The following is an 18,282-nucleotide window of genomic DNA, read 5'->3' as shown; positions in this document are numbered from 1 at the left end:
GAAGAAACAAGAGGAGATTCAATGAGCTCATCGATAGCTGCTATAGCATCAAGGTAAACAAGTCATGCTCAAGTAGGATCATGATTAAAAAAACGTCTTTGGCATTCAAGGCCACATACATACTCAGCGGCGTTAAGAGAAGAATTTGAAGACAGCGGAGATGAATCACCAGCATATTATTAATTTTTGTTAAGTGATTTTGAAAAATTTCTCAAAAAAGGAAACTCAACAACATAAGATTTCTAAGGAACGACACTATAAGAAGAAAATTAAGAAGGACGATAAGGATCAAATTATTTATTACAGATATTAAAAGATTGGTCATATCAAATGGGAGTGTCCTCTTTTGAGTAAGAAGGTAAGGGCGAGAGAATTGACAAGCAAAAGATGAAAGCCTACGTTTGCTCAACATGTGGAGAAAACTGAGAAGCATAAGATAAAACCTAATTTTTTTAATATTATTTAAATTTGTTTGAAATGTGTAGAAAAAGGTTGGAGAAATAAAAAAACTTAAATCAAACTAAATAAAAGAATAAAGAGAAAGATTGGAATTAAGAATAAAAAAATTGTATAGGACTTGACAGGATCTACGCTATTTTTACTTATAAATAGTATATTTGCTAAAAGCATTGATTTTCATATTGATTCGCCTCTTGTATTGTGATACATACGTGAAGCTGGCCAAAAAGGATATATTGAGGACAAAGAAAAAGACAATGAGTTTCGTTTCCATCTTCAAGTCTCAAAGAGAGGCATACGATAGGACCATTTTCTTCTCCTTTCCTTTCTTTTTTCCGTCGTGACTTCAACAATACAATTCATCTTGCTGAAGAAAAATATATTTCAAATAATGTTTATTTCTATTATCAAAATTAGCTTTCGGGAAAAATATAAGTTTTTAATCCCAATAGTTGTGATTAATTTGTTTCAAGTCTTTGTAATATTGATCATTAACAAATTTAATTTGTTCTTGGAGTTTCTGATCAAAACTAAGCATAATTCTAAAGATTGATTTCTTGATGATAAATGACAAGGCTATTCGCCTACCTTACAAAATAGTATTAAGTCTAGCCCTAAATGTAATAAAAGGTGCAACCTAGGTCATTTCTTTAGAAGTGGCTAAATTAATTGAGGTTATCAAGGCTACACATTATTCAAAGTTGTGAGAATTTGACTAAACCAAACTATCAAAAATACTAATATAAACGAAACCACTAAGTGAATGAATTACCTTTATGACAAATATGGAAACCCCTAGAAATCGAATGTTGGAGATTTCATTGTTCACTTCATTAATTAAATAAGTAACCCACCTTGCTAGATTATGCTCTTCCTAGATTCATTTGAATCCAGTTAGATTAGCTAGCCAACCTAAACCAAATCTCCTAGATTAAGGAAGATTAAGTCTCACAAGTGTCCTATTGTGTTTTTTCTACTCCTAGCAACTGCCAATGCAGGAAAATGACATAGGAATATCATAACATTATGCAATACTCTAATATAAGTTAAGAATCAACCCACAAGATTATGTAAAGGTAAACTCAAGACATATCATATCAATTATCAACACAAGATTATATGTTAATAAGCTATGGATGAGATATACATTGACTCAAAGCAAGAGAATAGAATCAACCAAGCCTTTTCTCATTACAAAGATAATGAACTCAAATTAGATTCATAAGCCAATCAAATTGCAACCTAGATCTAGCATTACAATAAGAAGTAAAACAAGAAGAGAATAAGTTTAGAAAGCTCTTAGCCAAGTGTATACTAGATGGACTCCATCTCCTTCATCTTCCTCTTAGAAATCTTCCTTGATCTCTAGCCTTTCATCTCCATTGTTGAACTCTCCAAGTTCTTCCTCATTTGGCAACATATTGGTGACTCCTTAAATAGTTAATTTGAGCCTTCAATCATTAAATAAATGGGAGATTTTGGACAACAATTGTGAGCAGAGAAGAATGAGAGTGATCTTGTTTGATTTGGTGAAGAGATGTGAGAAATGTGGTGGATTGAATGGAAAAGAAAATTGATGTACAAATGAGAAAGTGAGAGAGAGAATATTTGAAGGTGAGAGAATTAAGAGAAATTTGAATTGAGAATGAGAATATATGAATTGGGTAAGGAGAAACTGAAGGAAATTGTAAGAAACTTTTCAAGTAGTTGCGGTCTCCCAACAAGAATTGACTTCGCCAAAAACTAACACCCAACTTTAGAGGGAACTGATGATAATTCCTATGTGATCTTCCATTGCAATGCACCTTTAATTGCTTAACTTGCACCTTCATGAGTCTTCATTTCATGCCACTCTTTACCTTTGAAGGACTCTTTGATTTGCTTTGAACTATGTCTTTATATCTCACATTAATTCACCTATGTCACAATTTAATTAAATAATTAATTTACTATAGTGTGATATATATTTAACTAGGCTAAGGTAAGAAATACTTAATAAGACCTAGGTAATTAAATGAATAAAGGAATGTGAATAGAAAAGCTTCACAAAAACAAGTGTAGAGATGCGCACATTTGAACTAAAACTTAAACCTAAATGAAAGCCCTTAGAGAGACAATATTAAAGTATGTATTTTCTTAATAACTTTAATTTGAGATGAATTAATGAAAATTAATTTGATCAATCATCTTAGCTCATCAAAAAAATAATTCCAATGCTTAACCTCATAATTGTGAAAAAGTACATTTTATTACTAAAATACCCCTAATGCATGTAACTTGTAGACTTAGGCAAATATGCATAATGGATGTAATATGAATGCATTAGGCGTGTAAAAATGATGAAAATAAGTTAAGAAATGTATATAAATAATGAGTATTATTAATAAACTACCAAGATCTTGACCCATGTTTGATCAAAATTATAATGATAAAAAACTATGGGCATTTTTAATATTTTACTTTTCAAATTTCTTTAAAATAAATGTTTAAATATCACATTTGCTCCTAAAATATTGGTCTAGAATCATTTAAGATCTCAAGCTCATTTTTGGTGTAATATTCTTTTCAACTTTTAAAAATAATGCAATCTAACCTAACAATTTTTTTAACTTTTAAAAATAGTATAATTTAACTCTTATCGTTAATAAAAGTTAACTTTAATAAGAAAATAATAAAAAATAATCTTAAAAATTATATAAAATGACAAAAAGTTACAATAAAAAACCCAAAAAGTACAAAAAGGGACCAAAAAATTTCATTGGTCCTTTTTGATAATTTTTGAGGTCTGTTTTTATTATTTTCTAATCAACTAGTAGTCAAAGTTAATCTTTATAAATAGTAAAATCCATATTATGCTGTTTTTAAAAGTTAGAGGTTAATTTTCACTTTTGTCCAAAACAAAAAGATAAAAAAACCTATTTCAAAATGTATTTTTTGATATTAGATTTGAAAAAAATGTTAAAAATTGTTCTGAATTTTTTTAAAAATAAAAATATCTTTTTAATGGTTTGTTAACTTTTGTTCTACAACATTAGAAAAAGATAAAAAAATCATGTTTTTATTAATAATAATCATGTTAAGAAAGCAAATCATTCTTCCACCTTTCATTTCATCATTTTAAATATATTTTTCAAAAAAAATTCAAACACTAACAAAGGTTGATTCAGTTTAAAAGGTACAGCTAGATCTGGCTTCTCAAGTGGGAGGAGGTCTTCATGACCAAGTTCTTGAAGGAGCTCAAAAAGAATATTCCTTTCTTTAGGAGAATTTGGGGGTCTTAACCCATTTTCTTTTTATAGATTGCTGGAGGCCATGGTCATCATCATCATTCTTTGAAGGTTGCTTATGCCTGCATGGAGATCTAGGATGTGTAGACTTCCAAATCCCATATCTGATGTGAAGATCTTATTGGTGAGCAACCTCTCTAAGCGCTCTTTGAATTTATAAGCATGCTTTGATCCTAACTCACCCAAATTTTAATTTATCACATAATAATAAGTTTTAATTTTATCTAAGCTTGGTGAAGCTGCCTTGTAATTCAAGTGAGGACATGTTTAAAATATTGTTATTTAAAAGTTAACATTAGTTTTTTAAATTTAAAAGTAAAATAACTTTTAAATTTTTTTATTCCATGGCTGGTATTAACATCTTTTTCCCATACTAACATGAACATTTTAAATCTTCATTGGGTACTATTTTGACTAAAATCAATTATTAATTATATTTTTTTGGGGCGATTCATAAATCATGAAATGTATAATAATTAGACAAATGAATTAATTAACATAAATGAAATCAATTTGTGTATTTCAAAAAATAGATGTATCTAGCTTTTTAAATTCCAAATGTTAGAAGCATCTAAACGTATTTTTAAAATTAAAATATTAGGACATCAATTATGTTTAAAATCATACTCAGCCTAGACCTGAACAAACTTGAATTTAGTTAATTAGAAAAAAATATAATAAATTAAATTATTCATGAAATATAAATATTATAGTTTATTTTATAAATTCCATTTTCTTAAAAAAAAAAATTGGAACCCCCACCAGTTTTCCCTACAAACTATCCTGCGCCGCGGGAACGGTTAGCCATCCGGCGCCAATATTCGTTGGTGGACTCTCTCTCTCTGCTTTTTCTTTTTGTTTTTCGCCACTCAGTTTAAAATCCCAAATGAGCCACCTTTTTCATTTCTCACAGGAAAGCTCGTCCTTAGCTCACTCACTTCTCTCTCAATCTGAATCCCGACTGTGCTACAGCCTTCTCTTTCAACAAACATGGACAGTGGTTTCTCTTCTCCACGACGCGACAATTTTCCAGCTGGTCTGCGAGTTCTCGTCGTTGATGATGACCCGACATGGATCAGGATCCTTGAAAAGATGCTCAAGAAGTGCTCCTATGAAGGTTTTCTTCATTCTTTGCCCGCTTCTATGCTCTGTTTTTTTTTTTCCTTTCTTGTTTCTGCTACTTATATAACGTGCTGATGGCATATCAGTGTAATAATCCTTCAGCAAGGGGATTAAACATATAATGTAATTTAAAAAAAAATTGTGCTCTGTCTGTTGGTTTAATTATCGGTGTCCCGATTTCGGTCCAGTTTTTGAATATTTGATATGTTTTGGGATAAGTCATATTGATTCTGCTTTATTGTTTCAGCTTCTCTCTTTAATGTGCTACCAAAAAGGTTCCCTCATGGTTATGTAATAAGGCTTTGAATATTTAGCTAATTTTAGGTTAAATAAGGATAGTTCTGATGATGATTACATGCGTTTTAATTTTCTGGTTGAATTTGAAGTGTTTCTTAGTGATTTAACCATATGGGTTTATTAAAGTGAGAAACTTGTCAAGAAGAAAAAGCTTGATCGCTCTGGGTTCTGTTCTTGTATGGTAGATTGAACGGGGTCATCATCAAGTTTTACACTTTGTGTTTTATGTTGTCATGAGTCTTTATCCAATATGGCTTTCTGTGGAAGAGCAATATAGAGAATGTAAAAAACAGAAGCACCTTTGTCGAATTTGATTCCTTTTGATCTCTCAACTGTAATGGCATCTTTAGAGTTAACTAGTTTAATGACCTCTTCTCTCTGTCCATCGGAAACCTGTATAGTTGGTTCTCACATTCATGAAAGAGGAAAGTTTCCCTTGCTTGCTTTTATACACTTGTTAGTAGGCTAATTGATTGTAAGATAAAACTGCAGGTATGTTACAACCATAACAAAATATAAGACTGAATCTTTCAAGTATTATAAGTAACTGAAGTAAGTGAGATTATACAGTTTCAGTGTCATCTTCAATTGTAAGATACGAATGCGATACATGCAAAAGATATTGCATTCGTATCCGGTGGTAATATTAAAGAACTGACATGGGAAAAATTGTATATATATTTACCTTTTGTACTTAAGCTTTGGGCCATTGGTTCAATTTAGTTAAGCAAAGTTACAAATCTGTTTTTCCCGTTCCTATGAAATTGAAGGTTGAGACTGCCCAACTTGGGTGGTGTCTAAATAGCTCGATTGACAAGTCTTAGCTAACCTTATTTCGGTAACAGTTTGAAAATGAAAATGAAGAAGGTTTTCCCTCATTGAAGACCAGAAGCAGACCACGTAATATTATATTAGAATCTGACTCAAATAATCTTATGAGCGTTATGTCTTCTTCATGTAAAAGGCCAATTCAAATCTGGTGTTGCAGCTTGCCTGTAGTTGAGCATCTAATAGTTCTTCATTAACATGCGCATGAAAATACACATATCATAATGTACGATTGTGATTATTAAAAGTACCCTTGAAACATGATTGAACTATTGATATGGTTGCTTTGAGATTGGACAATGAAAACGCTGCGTGATGGTTAATCTAAAAGGCACTGTTACCGGTTAGAGTTTTTACCACACTACTAAAGGTGTTTTCATGATTATCTGATAATCAACATGTTAAATTGGCCTTCAAGTCATTAATCATATTGGCCTAATGCAGTCATTATTTCACGAGCTTGTTCCTGTCGTTTTAGTTATTCTAATTCTATATTGCATTAATAAACTGTATTTTTCCTTGAATATTACAAATCGCAGTGTCCCTGTTGGACATCGCCCTTCTTGGTATGCTTTGCCATTGCATTGCCTGATTTCTAACAATGACTCGGATTTTTTGTGTTTCATGTTTCAGTGACTACATGTGGTTTAGCTAGGGAGGCTCTGAACTTGCTTCGCGAAAGAAAAGATGGATACGACATTGTTATCAGCGATGTAAACATGCCGGACATGGATGGCTTTAAACTTCTTGAGCATGTTGGACTTGAGATGGATCTTCCTGTCATTAGTCAGTTCCCTTAGAATTATATATCCAACTATCTCTTTAAATGATCTTTGATCACATTGACTCAAAAAGTTCATGCACTGACAAGCTGCAATTTGTAATGCTGGGCAGTGATGTCGGTAGATGGAGAAACAAGCAGGGTGATGAAAGGTGTTCAACATGGAGCATGTGATTATCTCCTCAAGCCAATTCGAATGAAAGAACTGCGAAACATATGGCAACATGTGTTCAGAAAGAGGATTCATGAGGCAAGAGAATTTGAAGGTCACGAAGGATTTGAGGGCATTCATTTAATGAGAAACGGATCAGATCAGTCTGATGAAGGGTTGTCATTTGCCCTAGAAGATATGACCTCCATGAAGAAAAGAAAAGACCTTGATAACAAGCATGATGACAAAGAATACGGAGATCCATCTTCCACCAAGAAAGCTAGAGTAGTTTGGTCTGTGGATCTTCATCAGAAATTTGTTAAAGCAGTAAACCAGATTGGATTTGACAGTAAGTTCTTTGACTTTAATTTGAAATCTACAACCAAAGAGAAAAATCTAGTTGACCTCTCTCTGTTCAAAAGTGTGGTACCAAAGCATAATATTTTTGGCTAATATGGCCATTTTGTCTTTCAAGCATAAGGATATTATTAATGTCTATCTTCTGTTTGGCAGAAGTTGGCCCCAAGAGAATTCTAGATTTGATGAATGTCCCATGGCTGACGAGAGAAAATGTTGCTAGCCACTTGCAGGTATATGCGTCTTGGTCTTGTGCATTGCCTCAGTAGCTAATTGATATTACACACACAGTCATACACACACCTAATACATTATCACTGAAGATTATCAGGAAAGAAACTTGGATCGTGTCGTGCAACAACTTCCCCACCATTGGTCTTTAAACAAATTTTGGAGAAAATTGTTGTTCTCTAATTAGTTTGATGTTTGAAAACAATGAGGCCTGATAGAGAAAATTGTTTTCTGCAGAAATACCGGCTCTACTTGAGTAGGTTGCAGAAAGAAAACGATCAGAGATCTTCCTCAAGTGGGACCAAGCCATCGGATTTTCCTCTAAAAGACTCTGCAGGAAATTTTGGATTTCAGAACTCAATAAACAGGCAGCAAAATGATGTTGCAGTTAACAGCTACAAATATTCAGATGTAACGTTACAGAGTCATGCTTCTGAAACGAAGATTCACGACGGTGATCTAAAGGCTATTGTTTCAGATTCTGCATCAGAAAAAAGAAGAGCTTTGTCTAGCATCATTCCTGATGCAAAGGTATGTTCCAATATAAGCCTTAACCATTCTTCTTTTGGACCTCTTGAGTCAGAAGGAAGCCATACAGTATTTGATTGCACCATCCCAACAACACAGTACAGCTGGAGTGAAGCTCCAGAAATGCCACTCCAGAAAGAACACAAGTCATTTCTTCAATTAAAAGATAGCTTCAGCCAGTTACCATTACACGTCAGGAAGCACCCGATTCAAGTTGACCAATCACATTCAAATGCTTCAGTTAGTTCCAACCCCTCTATCACAGAGGGAGAGATTGCTGCCTGTATTGAAACTAAGCCCATGTATGCTGATTTCAAAAGTGGTTATGCTAGTCCTGTGAGCTCAATAGGGAGTGTAGTGGACACCTTTCCTACTCAGTCCAAGAGCTTTATGGAGAATGTTCAGCTCTCAGAACCAACCTCAACTAAGAATTTGGGCATGAAAACTCAGGGCTTCAATCTAGGCTGCAATTCTGATCTAGAATTTTACCCTGAAAACCTAATTTTGGGAGGCGAGGTGGCTTCTGAACCTTCGGATGAGGACTTGCACTTCTATTGGCTGCAAGCTGAACGCTACAATATGAACTGGGGACTGGAGAATATAGAGATGCCAGAGTATTATGATCCAGGTCTTGTTGCAGAACTTTCAAGTCACCTACATGATTCAGCAGATTATACTCTGGTAGATCAAGGACTATTCATAGCATAATCACCTTTCATGCATGAAATGACTCTTTGGTGCTTGTTGGTAAATTGCAATTTGCATCTACTATAGAAAGAATTCCAACTGTCAAGGTTGGGACATTCATTCTCTTATCTGAAAGGATTTGGATATGACTATTTGTATAAAATGTGGGTGATGACAAGATTAACGTTAGTAAGGTTGCTTCTTCAAGCGTGTTCTGTATCTTTATTCTCCCAACCAGGGTTAGCTCAGCAGACTCTAGACTGTATGCCTGATAATAAAAAAAAAAAATTTAAAATATGCAGAAATAATTAAATTTAAACTGGGGTGAATAAAGCTCCGCATTTTATCCTAAGGTCTTAACCTTGTGGTTTTCTTTCAATTTCTAAATTTTAGTCATTCCAAGTGTTCATTGTAACAAATGACATGTAATTTTGGTGTTTTAATCAAATGTGCTTGAAGTTGAGGATATTATTGAAGTTGAGTATATGATAAAGTGCACATTTGGTCTTTTAACTTATACTCTTTCCGTTAAAAAATGTAAGACATTTTTAAGGATTTGAATATTAAAAAATATAAGACATTTTTTATGTTTTAAAGTATAATTAATGTATTTTTTTTAAAAGTACCTTTACTAAATATCACTTTATATTAATTTTAAAGTGAAACACCCTCTTAAATAAAGGTAAATATGAAAAGATAATATTAGTTTGAAAACAGATAATTACTTTATTAGAGAGTATATAAAAAATGTCTTACATTCTTAAATGGAAGGATTATGATTTATTTACTTAATTTTATAAAGTATGTTTTCAATTTTTTTACCCTAATACCATTAATCAATCATTGTTATTTATTTAAATAAGTTAAACTTAATATATCAATATTTGAAAATGTTTTATCAAAATTTGAAATTTTAATGTAGATATTTTTGTTAATGAAACCAATAATATTAAGGTTAGACATTTTATAAAATTATAGGATCAAAACAAAATTTTAGATGAAATTAAAAGATCAAAGGTGCAATTTTGTCCCAAAATCAAAAATCTACGGACAATGTGTAAACCTATAGCTAGCCAAAGCCTAATTTCAGGACAAATTCCCAACTCTGAAATATTTTTTGCCATAAATTCTTTTAAACTTGATGCATAGCTTAAATATACCAAAGAAAACAATAAGGTTAATAGAATGGAGGATCCTAACAACGTCATTTTTACCCTTGAGATGCTGAATATTAGGACAAGCTTTTCTTTTTTTTTTTGGTAAAAGGTAAATATATTAACAATAAGGGAAAAGTTTACCATGTTAGAAATACAACAAAAACATTAAAAGAAGAAAAATTAGCAGGAAAAGACAAGCCGTGTGGACCACATTTCTGAATTTTCAACTATTGAAGGTGTCCAAAATCTTTACAATTTCCTTATCAATGAGGTGTTGTCGGGTAAGAGAAGCATTTCTTGTGGGGCCTTTCTTTGCCGGTGAAATGAATTTGCCTTTTTTATCCATTTAATTTTACTTGTATCATCTTTGGAATTATTGTAACTAATTAATGGGAGGCTACTTAGAATTCTTAGACTCCTTCAATACGCTTCAACTTTATGTACTTACCAAGCAGTGTTCAACAGATGAATAAATGGAGGATAATATAAAAGAATGATATGGACAAAATTAATTTGTGATAAAATTTTCTTAATTTTCTTCCATCGCACATTTTACTTCTTGATGTAGTCATCCCTGTTCTGTGATCAAGGTGGATCATGATATTCTTTTCTGAAAATTAGAACTATGTTCAATTTAATTTAATTTAATTTTTTATACAATATATTTTATTTATTTTCGTGATCTCATGTAAAACACAATGGCATGTTTGAACATTTAACAGGTTCTTTTAAAAAAAAAAAACACCATGGGCCTGGGCTTTGGACCATTGTTCAGCAACCCTTATCCAAAGAAAATTCTGTGGCCCAAGAGTACATGGAACATGGTCATTTTGTGGCTAGTTAGCAAATCTTTCAATAATTCAATTTATTATTGAATTCAATGTGATTATTAAACTAACATAGCCAAATAAAAAATTTGAAACAAAACTTCATGCAATAACTTCCTTTTAGAGGGAAGAAAGAAACCATAAATTCAAGATCAAGACATTTATCCCATCTATCTCTTATTTTAAACGACTTTTACATCTGCACTTTAAACTAGTTAAAAAAACAAAATCGATATAGAAAGCGTACACGGTGGCATTGTTACCAAAAAAAAAAAAAATCTACACCAATTGTAATAGTAAACGGTGTAATAAAAAGTTAAAGATATTTTTTTTTTCAAAAATTGCTTGTTTTTCTTCGTTGTTTGTGTCTAATAATATAGAAAGTCAGATTTTTTTAATTAATTTATTTTTTATACTTTCTACACCAGCTGTATGCATAACCAAGATAGAAAGTCAAATAAAAAATAAAAATAATTTATTTAATTTTTTCATTGGTTCTTTTGAGACCTCAACCAACAACTTAGTGATTTTGGAGTTGATAGACTCAACGCCTAAACGCCCACCAAATTTGCCTCTGGGTTGTCATTTTCCTTCCATTATCATCAACCTCAATTGGTTTCACCAGTAAGATAGCAAGGGTGGTTAAATTGGTAAAAAGAAACAGACTACATGTCATCTCAACATTAAAAAAAGAGTAAATTGAGATAAGATCCATAACCATATATGGATCAAATTGTAGATTCTCACATCCATGCATGATGCCGGCCTATAGCTAGACAGCAAAATTCTTCAAGGTTGACATCATGTGAAATGAGTGTGTCTATACTTAATTAAGCCCATATGATGTTAATGAGAAAATAAATCCGACATATGCTCTTATGAGATAAGAGTGACATCAATCACACACACACACACATTAAATAACTACATTTCGAAATCAAGTAAAAAGATCTTTGCTTCATTATAGTGTGAGTCTTGTAAATTAAAGGAAATAATAAATCTTTTTATTGATGTCCTTTGATTTGAAAATATTATGGAGATAAGTTATACAGCCTACTACTTTACCATATATATCCTATAATCATGGTAGGCATGATCTAAAGAAGTTATCCAAGGAAAACTGCTGTTTCCTATCTAAATGATATATGGGCAAAAGGATGATTTACTTTGAATGTATAGCTAGCTAGTGTCTTTATGATATCAATTTTCAGTTTTAATAAGTGTGGATACTGTACATATAAGAAAAGCAATCCACTATTAGAAAAATGGAATTTAGCAAGGTACATGCCATTTTTCCTCTCTAAATTGCGTTTTAGTGAGGGATTTTGTCCCTTGTTAAATTCATAGCTAAAAAAGAGTTCATTAAATTTAACGAGAAATCATATTTTCCTCGCTGATTAGCGAAAGATTTAATCCCTGGCTAATTTTTAGTGAGGACTACATCCCTCGCTAATGTTACTCAAAATTCAATAACTTTAGCGAGGGATTAGCCCCTCGCTAATCTCTTACTAAATATATTTATATTTAAAAATGATGATGTTAAATCACCCGTCATGTGTACGTCAATTTGTGACATATCACCAACAACCTTGTGCCTCGTTAATTGCTATGTCACATACCACCTTGTGCTCTAACACTTGCCACATGCGTGACAACTCATGACTTATCATTGTCCACTTTGTATCATGTCACTTACTCCTTGTCACATGTCCATTATGTTTATGCAAAAATTAAGACTTGAACCCTTAACCTCATACCTTTTAAGTATTATGCTTTCTTTCTTTGCTAGTTGAATTGAAAGGTATCTGTAGTCATTATATGAGAAATTAAATATATATTATTTACCTACATAAATATATCAAATAATATATTATAAAAATACACACATATATACATATTAAATTTTATTTTCAATTATTAATATGTTAAAAATATTTATATTTTATTTAAATTATTCTTTAAGTTATATTTTTAATAAAAATTTATTTTATTAATAAAAAGAAACTTAAAATAAAGAAAATATTAAATATTAAATAATTTTATTATGAATATTTTAGTTAATTTTTAAATTTAATTTTTATTTTTATTAAATATGTAATTAAAAGTCATTGCCAAAAGTTAAATTTTTTTGTAGTAATTAGCTAAGGATGAAATCTCTTGCTAATTGTCTTATTCTAGATAGGGATTGATAGCCTCTCACTATTTTTCTCACTAATTGTCTTATTTTACAGAGAAATTGACAGTCTTTCGCTATTTTCTCCGTTAATTCTCTTATTTTAGAAAGGAATTGATAGTTCTTCACTATTTTCCTCGCTAATTTTAAGTCAAGCTATGAAATCAACATCTCTCGCTAATTATTTGGTATTTTGGAGAGGAATAGATGATCCCTCACTAAATTCTCTCGCTAATTTACATTTTTCTATAGTGATCTAAGTCTTATACTAACTCAAGAGGTATTAGAATGGCCATGAGAAAAAGTTGATGTAGAATGGGAAAGGGCAAATGGAGAAGAGAAGAAACAAGGGAGAGTAGAAAGAGAATAGAGAACGTTAGAGGAAAAAGATAAATTGAAAGGAGAGACAAAATAATTGTAATTCTTAATTATTCAAAGGCATGTACAAAGCTAATGAGTTATAAAGCATAGGCTTTAACCTAACTCTAGAATTAAATATTAGAATATTTTAAAAATTCTAAAATTAAATGTAAATATTACAGTAATTGCTGAAAGATAACAATAATTCAAATATTATAATAATTAAGATAAGATATTCCTAATTAATTTTCATTTTTTTTTGTTTCTATAATTTTTCTCCCACTTAAAGAACTTTCCTCTAGAGATTAAAATTATGGATGTACTTGGAAAGTATGATGGGATCAAAAGATTTCGAGTTGTGTCTTTGTTAGGAAACTCTTTCTAGCAAATTAAATCAAATACCAGTAAATGGCATTAAACGTACATATCTATGAGTATATTATTTAATTAGTAAGTTTTCTATTCTATATTCTTTATACATGTCTATTATAAAAATTAGAGTAAGAATTTTTAGTTGATATATATGATTAATTCTTATAGGGCTGCCAAACGTTACCAAGGTAGTAAAGATCTCCCTTCAAATACCAAAAAACTTGAGTTTTATGTAAGGAAAAGAATAAAGGTTTGTATTATTTTCTTAATAAAACAAGTTGGCTTGCATCTAAATGATTGTTTGATTGATATTTTAAGTTTGTTATTCTAAATATACTGTTTTGAATTGATGTAGAATTTTTAGAAAATCTTACAATGTCCAAGTTATAAGAGAGACTCTGCTAGATTTTCGCCAGTGAATCAGAATTATATATATAATTTGTTCCCTAAAGTGTTAGTAATTAAGTTGAAATTTATTCTATCATATTTTGATAATGACATCTTTTATTGTTTTATAGGTACCTACACAAATATTGGGTTGGGAGTGTGGATACTATATGATGAAGTTTATGAGATAAATAATCATACAATAAGAGTTGATCATTCTTGAGAATGTAAGTCAAGTGTTTTAAAAAACAAATTATATATTGATTACTTATATAAAGTTAATTTACTTATACATTGCTTTCATTTCTCATGTGGTATTTTGGGGGATCAAGATCATCACATTTTACTATAGACCAAATAAAAGATGTAATTGAAAAGTGGTTAGAATATCTAATTAATTGTTTGTGATAGGTAGTTAACTTTTAATGTTAGAAAAATATCAATACTTTCATTTGTTACACTGACAATAGATGTTATAATGCTAATGCTAGGCCGTTACCCGTAAATAACATGTTGCATGGCTCGAGTATACTGATAAGTAAGTTAGAGCTGCTGCATTGATGCTTGGATATAGTGTTAAATAAGTAAGGGCTATCGCATCATTTTAGACGTGTGCGGTTAAAGAAGTTAGTCTATGAGAGCAAGATTATATTTAGTACTTGGAATATTGGTATATTAAATTATAAATCTGTAGATGTTATAGGGGTTATGATTTAAAGAAAAATCAGTATCCTATGCCTACAAGAAACATAATGGCATAGAGAAGAAGCTAAAGATATTTAAGGTCAAACTTTGGTATACAGGAAAAGTGAGCACACACAATGGAGTAGGCATCATTATTGGTAAGGAGTGAAAGAAAAATGTTGCAGAAGTTAGCAGAATTGGAGACAGAATTATTTCCTTAAAAATAATAGTTGGACGTGAGACTGTTAATATTGTTAGCATTTACGCACCTCAAGTCGGGATAGAAGCCAGTCTTAAGGAATTATTTTGGGAGGACTTGGAGGGGTTGATTCAACATATACCATAGAGTGAAAAGATTTTTATTGGAACTGACTTTAATGGGCATGTCGGGAGGAAGGCTGGTCATTATGCAAGAGTGCATGATGGTTTTGGTTTTGGAGAGCTAAACAATGAAGGACAAACTTTTTTTGATTTCTTATTGGCGTATGATTTTAAAATTGCCAACACTTATTTTAAAAAGAGAGATGAGCATCTCATCACTTACAAAAGTAGAGCCTCAAGTCACAAATTGATTTTCTCTTAGATGGGAACAAAGATAGAAGACTTTATAAGAATTGCAAGGTGATTCCCAGGGATGCTGTAACAACACAACATAGGGTCCTTGATGTCTGTATTATGAGAAACACTTAAAAACGTCGACAGGTAGTAGCACCAAGGATTAGGTTGTGGTAATTAAAAGGTGAGAAGTAAGATATTTTCAAGTACAATTTTTTAGATAAAGGATTTTGGGAATCTCAGGGAAGTGCTAACATCTTGTGAGAAGATATGGTTAAAAAGATAAGGGAAGTTGCAAAAGTAGTTTTGGAAGAATTAAAAGGATTTGGTCAGAGAGATAAGAAGTCTTGGTGGTAGAATAATAGTGTATAGGACAAAATCAAACATAAGAAGAATTGTTTTAAAGCCATACATTTGTGTAATAATGAGAAAAATTAGAAAAGGTACCGTATGGCTAAGAAGGGAACTAAGAAAGCTGTGAGTGAAGCTCATTCTAAAGCTTTTAAAGAATTTTATAAGAGCCTTGAGACAAAGAAAGGAGAACAAAATATTTATAAGATTGCTAAGAGTAGAGAAAGAAAATCAAGAGATCTAGAATAGGTAAGGTGTATAAAGGATGAAGAGGGAAGAATTTTAGTTACAGATGATAAAATTAAAGATAGATGGGAGACATACTTTTCCAAACTTTTCAATGATGGAAAGGGTTTGTTTAGTAACTTGAAGGATTTAGTAACTCGTGAAGGAGAACAAAATTTATCATTCTATTAAAAAATACGTAAAAAGGAGGTAAAAGAAACTCTTAAGAAAATGGCAAATGGTAGAGCCAATAGACCTGATTGTATATCTATTAAAATGTGGAAATGTTTAGGTGAAGAAGGGGTGAGATAGTTAACTAAGTTATTTAATGTGATTTTACGGTCCAAAAAAATTCTAGACGACTGGAGGAGAAGTACATTAATTCCTGTTTATAAAATAAAGGGGATATTTAGAATTGTACTAATTATAGAGGGATTAAACTCATGAGCTACACAATAAAATTATGGGAGAAAATAATTTAGCATAGGTTGAAATTGAAGACAAGTATTTTTGAGAATTAATTTGATTTTATGCTAGGTAGATCGACTATGGAGGCAATTTATCTATTAAAGGGATTAATGAAAAAGTATCATTGTAAAGATAAAGATTTACACAAGGTTTTTATTGATTCGAAAAAAGCTTATGACAGAATACCAAGAGAAGTGCTTTAAAAAGCTTTGGAAAAGAAGGGAGTATGAATTGCTTATATTAAAGTTATACAAAATATGTAAGAGGGGGTAAAAACTAGTATAAGAACATCTAGTAGTCAAATAAAGGACTTTCCTATAAAGATTAAACTAATTAGGGCTCATCTTTGAGTCCTTATTTGTTTACCTTAGTCTTAAATGTTTTCACGGTTGCAAATGATATATTTCTTATAGCAAAGATAATAGAAGAAATTAATTATAAACTTGAGTTATGGAGGAGGATATTGAAGTCGAAAGGTTTTCGTCTAAGTAGGAGTAAGACGGAATATTTATATTGTAAATTTGGTAAGAGACTAGTTGATAGTAATTTGGAAGTGAACTTGGGAGATCAAATTATACCTCAAGTGTAAAAGTTTAGATATTTGGGAGCCATTATTCAAAATGATGGAAAAATTAGTGGGGATATTTCACATAGGATTCAAGTTGGGTGGTTTAATTGAAGAAAAGCTAAAGGAGTTATTTGTGACCGTAAGGTGCTTAATAAACTTAAAAGAAAGTTTTATCATACTGCTATCAGACTGACTATGTTATATAGTAGTAAATGCTAGGCTTTAACGGAACAGTAAGAGCATAAAGTTAGAGTAGCAGAATGTTATGATGGATGTGCAGACATACACATAAAGATAAAATTTAAAATGAGCATGTACGTGAAAAAGTGAGGGTATCACTTATTCAAAAAAAATGGTAGAAAATAGTTTGAGATGGTTTGGGCATGTACAAAGAAGACCATGGGAGGCATCAGTGAAAAGAGTGGAACATATAACTTTGAGCCCTATTAAAAGGGGTAGAGAAAGGCCTAAGAAAATACTCTTGGAAGTTTGTTGAACGTGATTTCTTAATTAAAAATATTTCTAAAAGTTTGGTAAATGATAAAGCACAATGACATCTTGTAATTCATATAGCCAACCCCATCTAATAGGATAAAGGCTTGTTGTTGTTGTTGTTTCATTTGTTATACTAGCTAGAGATTAGACTAGTTAGGAAATTGAATCAGTTGTTTTATTTTTAAATTCTTTCATGGTATACAACTTTATATGTTTAATAATATTGTTTCTAGATTAGTTTCTGATATGGGATTAGTCATGTAAAAAGATACAAGAGAAAGTTTTAAAAATTTAACTAAAAAAAATAAAAAAAAATATACAAGAGCACTAAAAAATAGAGCGCTCTTGAAATCGTGGCATATGAGAGCACTTAATGTATTAGTGCTCCCGTATGCATGCAAATGAGGGCACTCTAAAAAAGAGCACTCTTTTATACATACATACGAGAGTGCTTAGACAAAGAGTGCTCTCATTTATAAGGCATATAGGAGTGCTTAGACGTGGAGTACTCCCATATGCCCGTAAGCTAGCATATACCAGAGCGTTTTTTGTAAAAAAGCTCCCATGGGTCAACATATATGAGAGTGTATGTCACACTTACTAGAACGCTTTAGGAGCACTCTCATACACTCTCATATAGATGGGAGCACTTCTAAAGAACTCTTATAGGTTAAAAATAAGCATTCACGTAAGGTTATTTTGTAATAGTGGTCAAGCCACTCTATGAACACAAGCTTCAAACAATGTTGATAAGCTTTAGAACACAAGCCTCAAAATGAATTAAAGCTCGAAACAGCAACACCGACTAGAAATTTGAGGAAGACAAAGAGGAACTTGGACTGATTAAAGTTCAAGAACTCGAGGATGAGAGGTGCAACAAAAGTTGGAACAAAAATTCAAACGTGAGGGAGAGACTGAAAAAATGAGGAAAT

The 18,282-nt window shown here is 31.4% G+C and overlaps 1 protein-coding gene across 2 annotated transcripts; it reads left to right on the top strand.

The window, feature by feature from the left end:
- Positions 1-4,610: 4,610 nt before the first annotated feature.
- Positions 4,611-8,935, top strand: LOC129307963 (two-component response regulator ORR26-like). Of its 2 annotated transcripts, XM_054948916.1 has the most exons (6): positions 4,611-4,863; positions 6,627-6,779; positions 6,888-7,274; positions 7,439-7,515; positions 7,751-8,044; positions 8,146-8,289. In XM_054948916.1, the coding sequence occupies exons 1-6, from the start codon at positions 4,737-4,739 to the stop codon at positions 8,152-8,154; spliced, it is 1,047 nt and encodes a 348-aa protein (XP_054804891.1). In that variant the 5' UTR covers positions 4,611-4,736; the 3' UTR covers positions 8,155-8,289. The 2 variants fall into 2 exon arrangements, with proteins under 2 accessions (XP_054804891.1, XP_054804890.1); XM_054948915.1 differs by having other exon boundaries at positions 4,619-4,863; positions 7,751-8,935.
- Positions 8,936-18,282: the final 9,347 nt, after the last annotated feature.

The sequence above is a fragment of the Prosopis cineraria genome, unplaced genomic scaffold, assembly GCF_029017545.1.
Source record: "Prosopis cineraria cultivar Desert tree isolate PC_DT_omini unplaced genomic scaffold, ASM2901754v1 PC4, whole genome shotgun sequence".
Taxonomy (NCBI): domain Eukaryota; kingdom Viridiplantae; phylum Streptophyta; class Magnoliopsida; order Fabales; family Fabaceae; genus Prosopis; species Prosopis cineraria.
The sequence above is the reverse complement of the archived record's forward strand: the minus strand, read 5'-3'. Positions and strand labels throughout refer to the sequence as shown.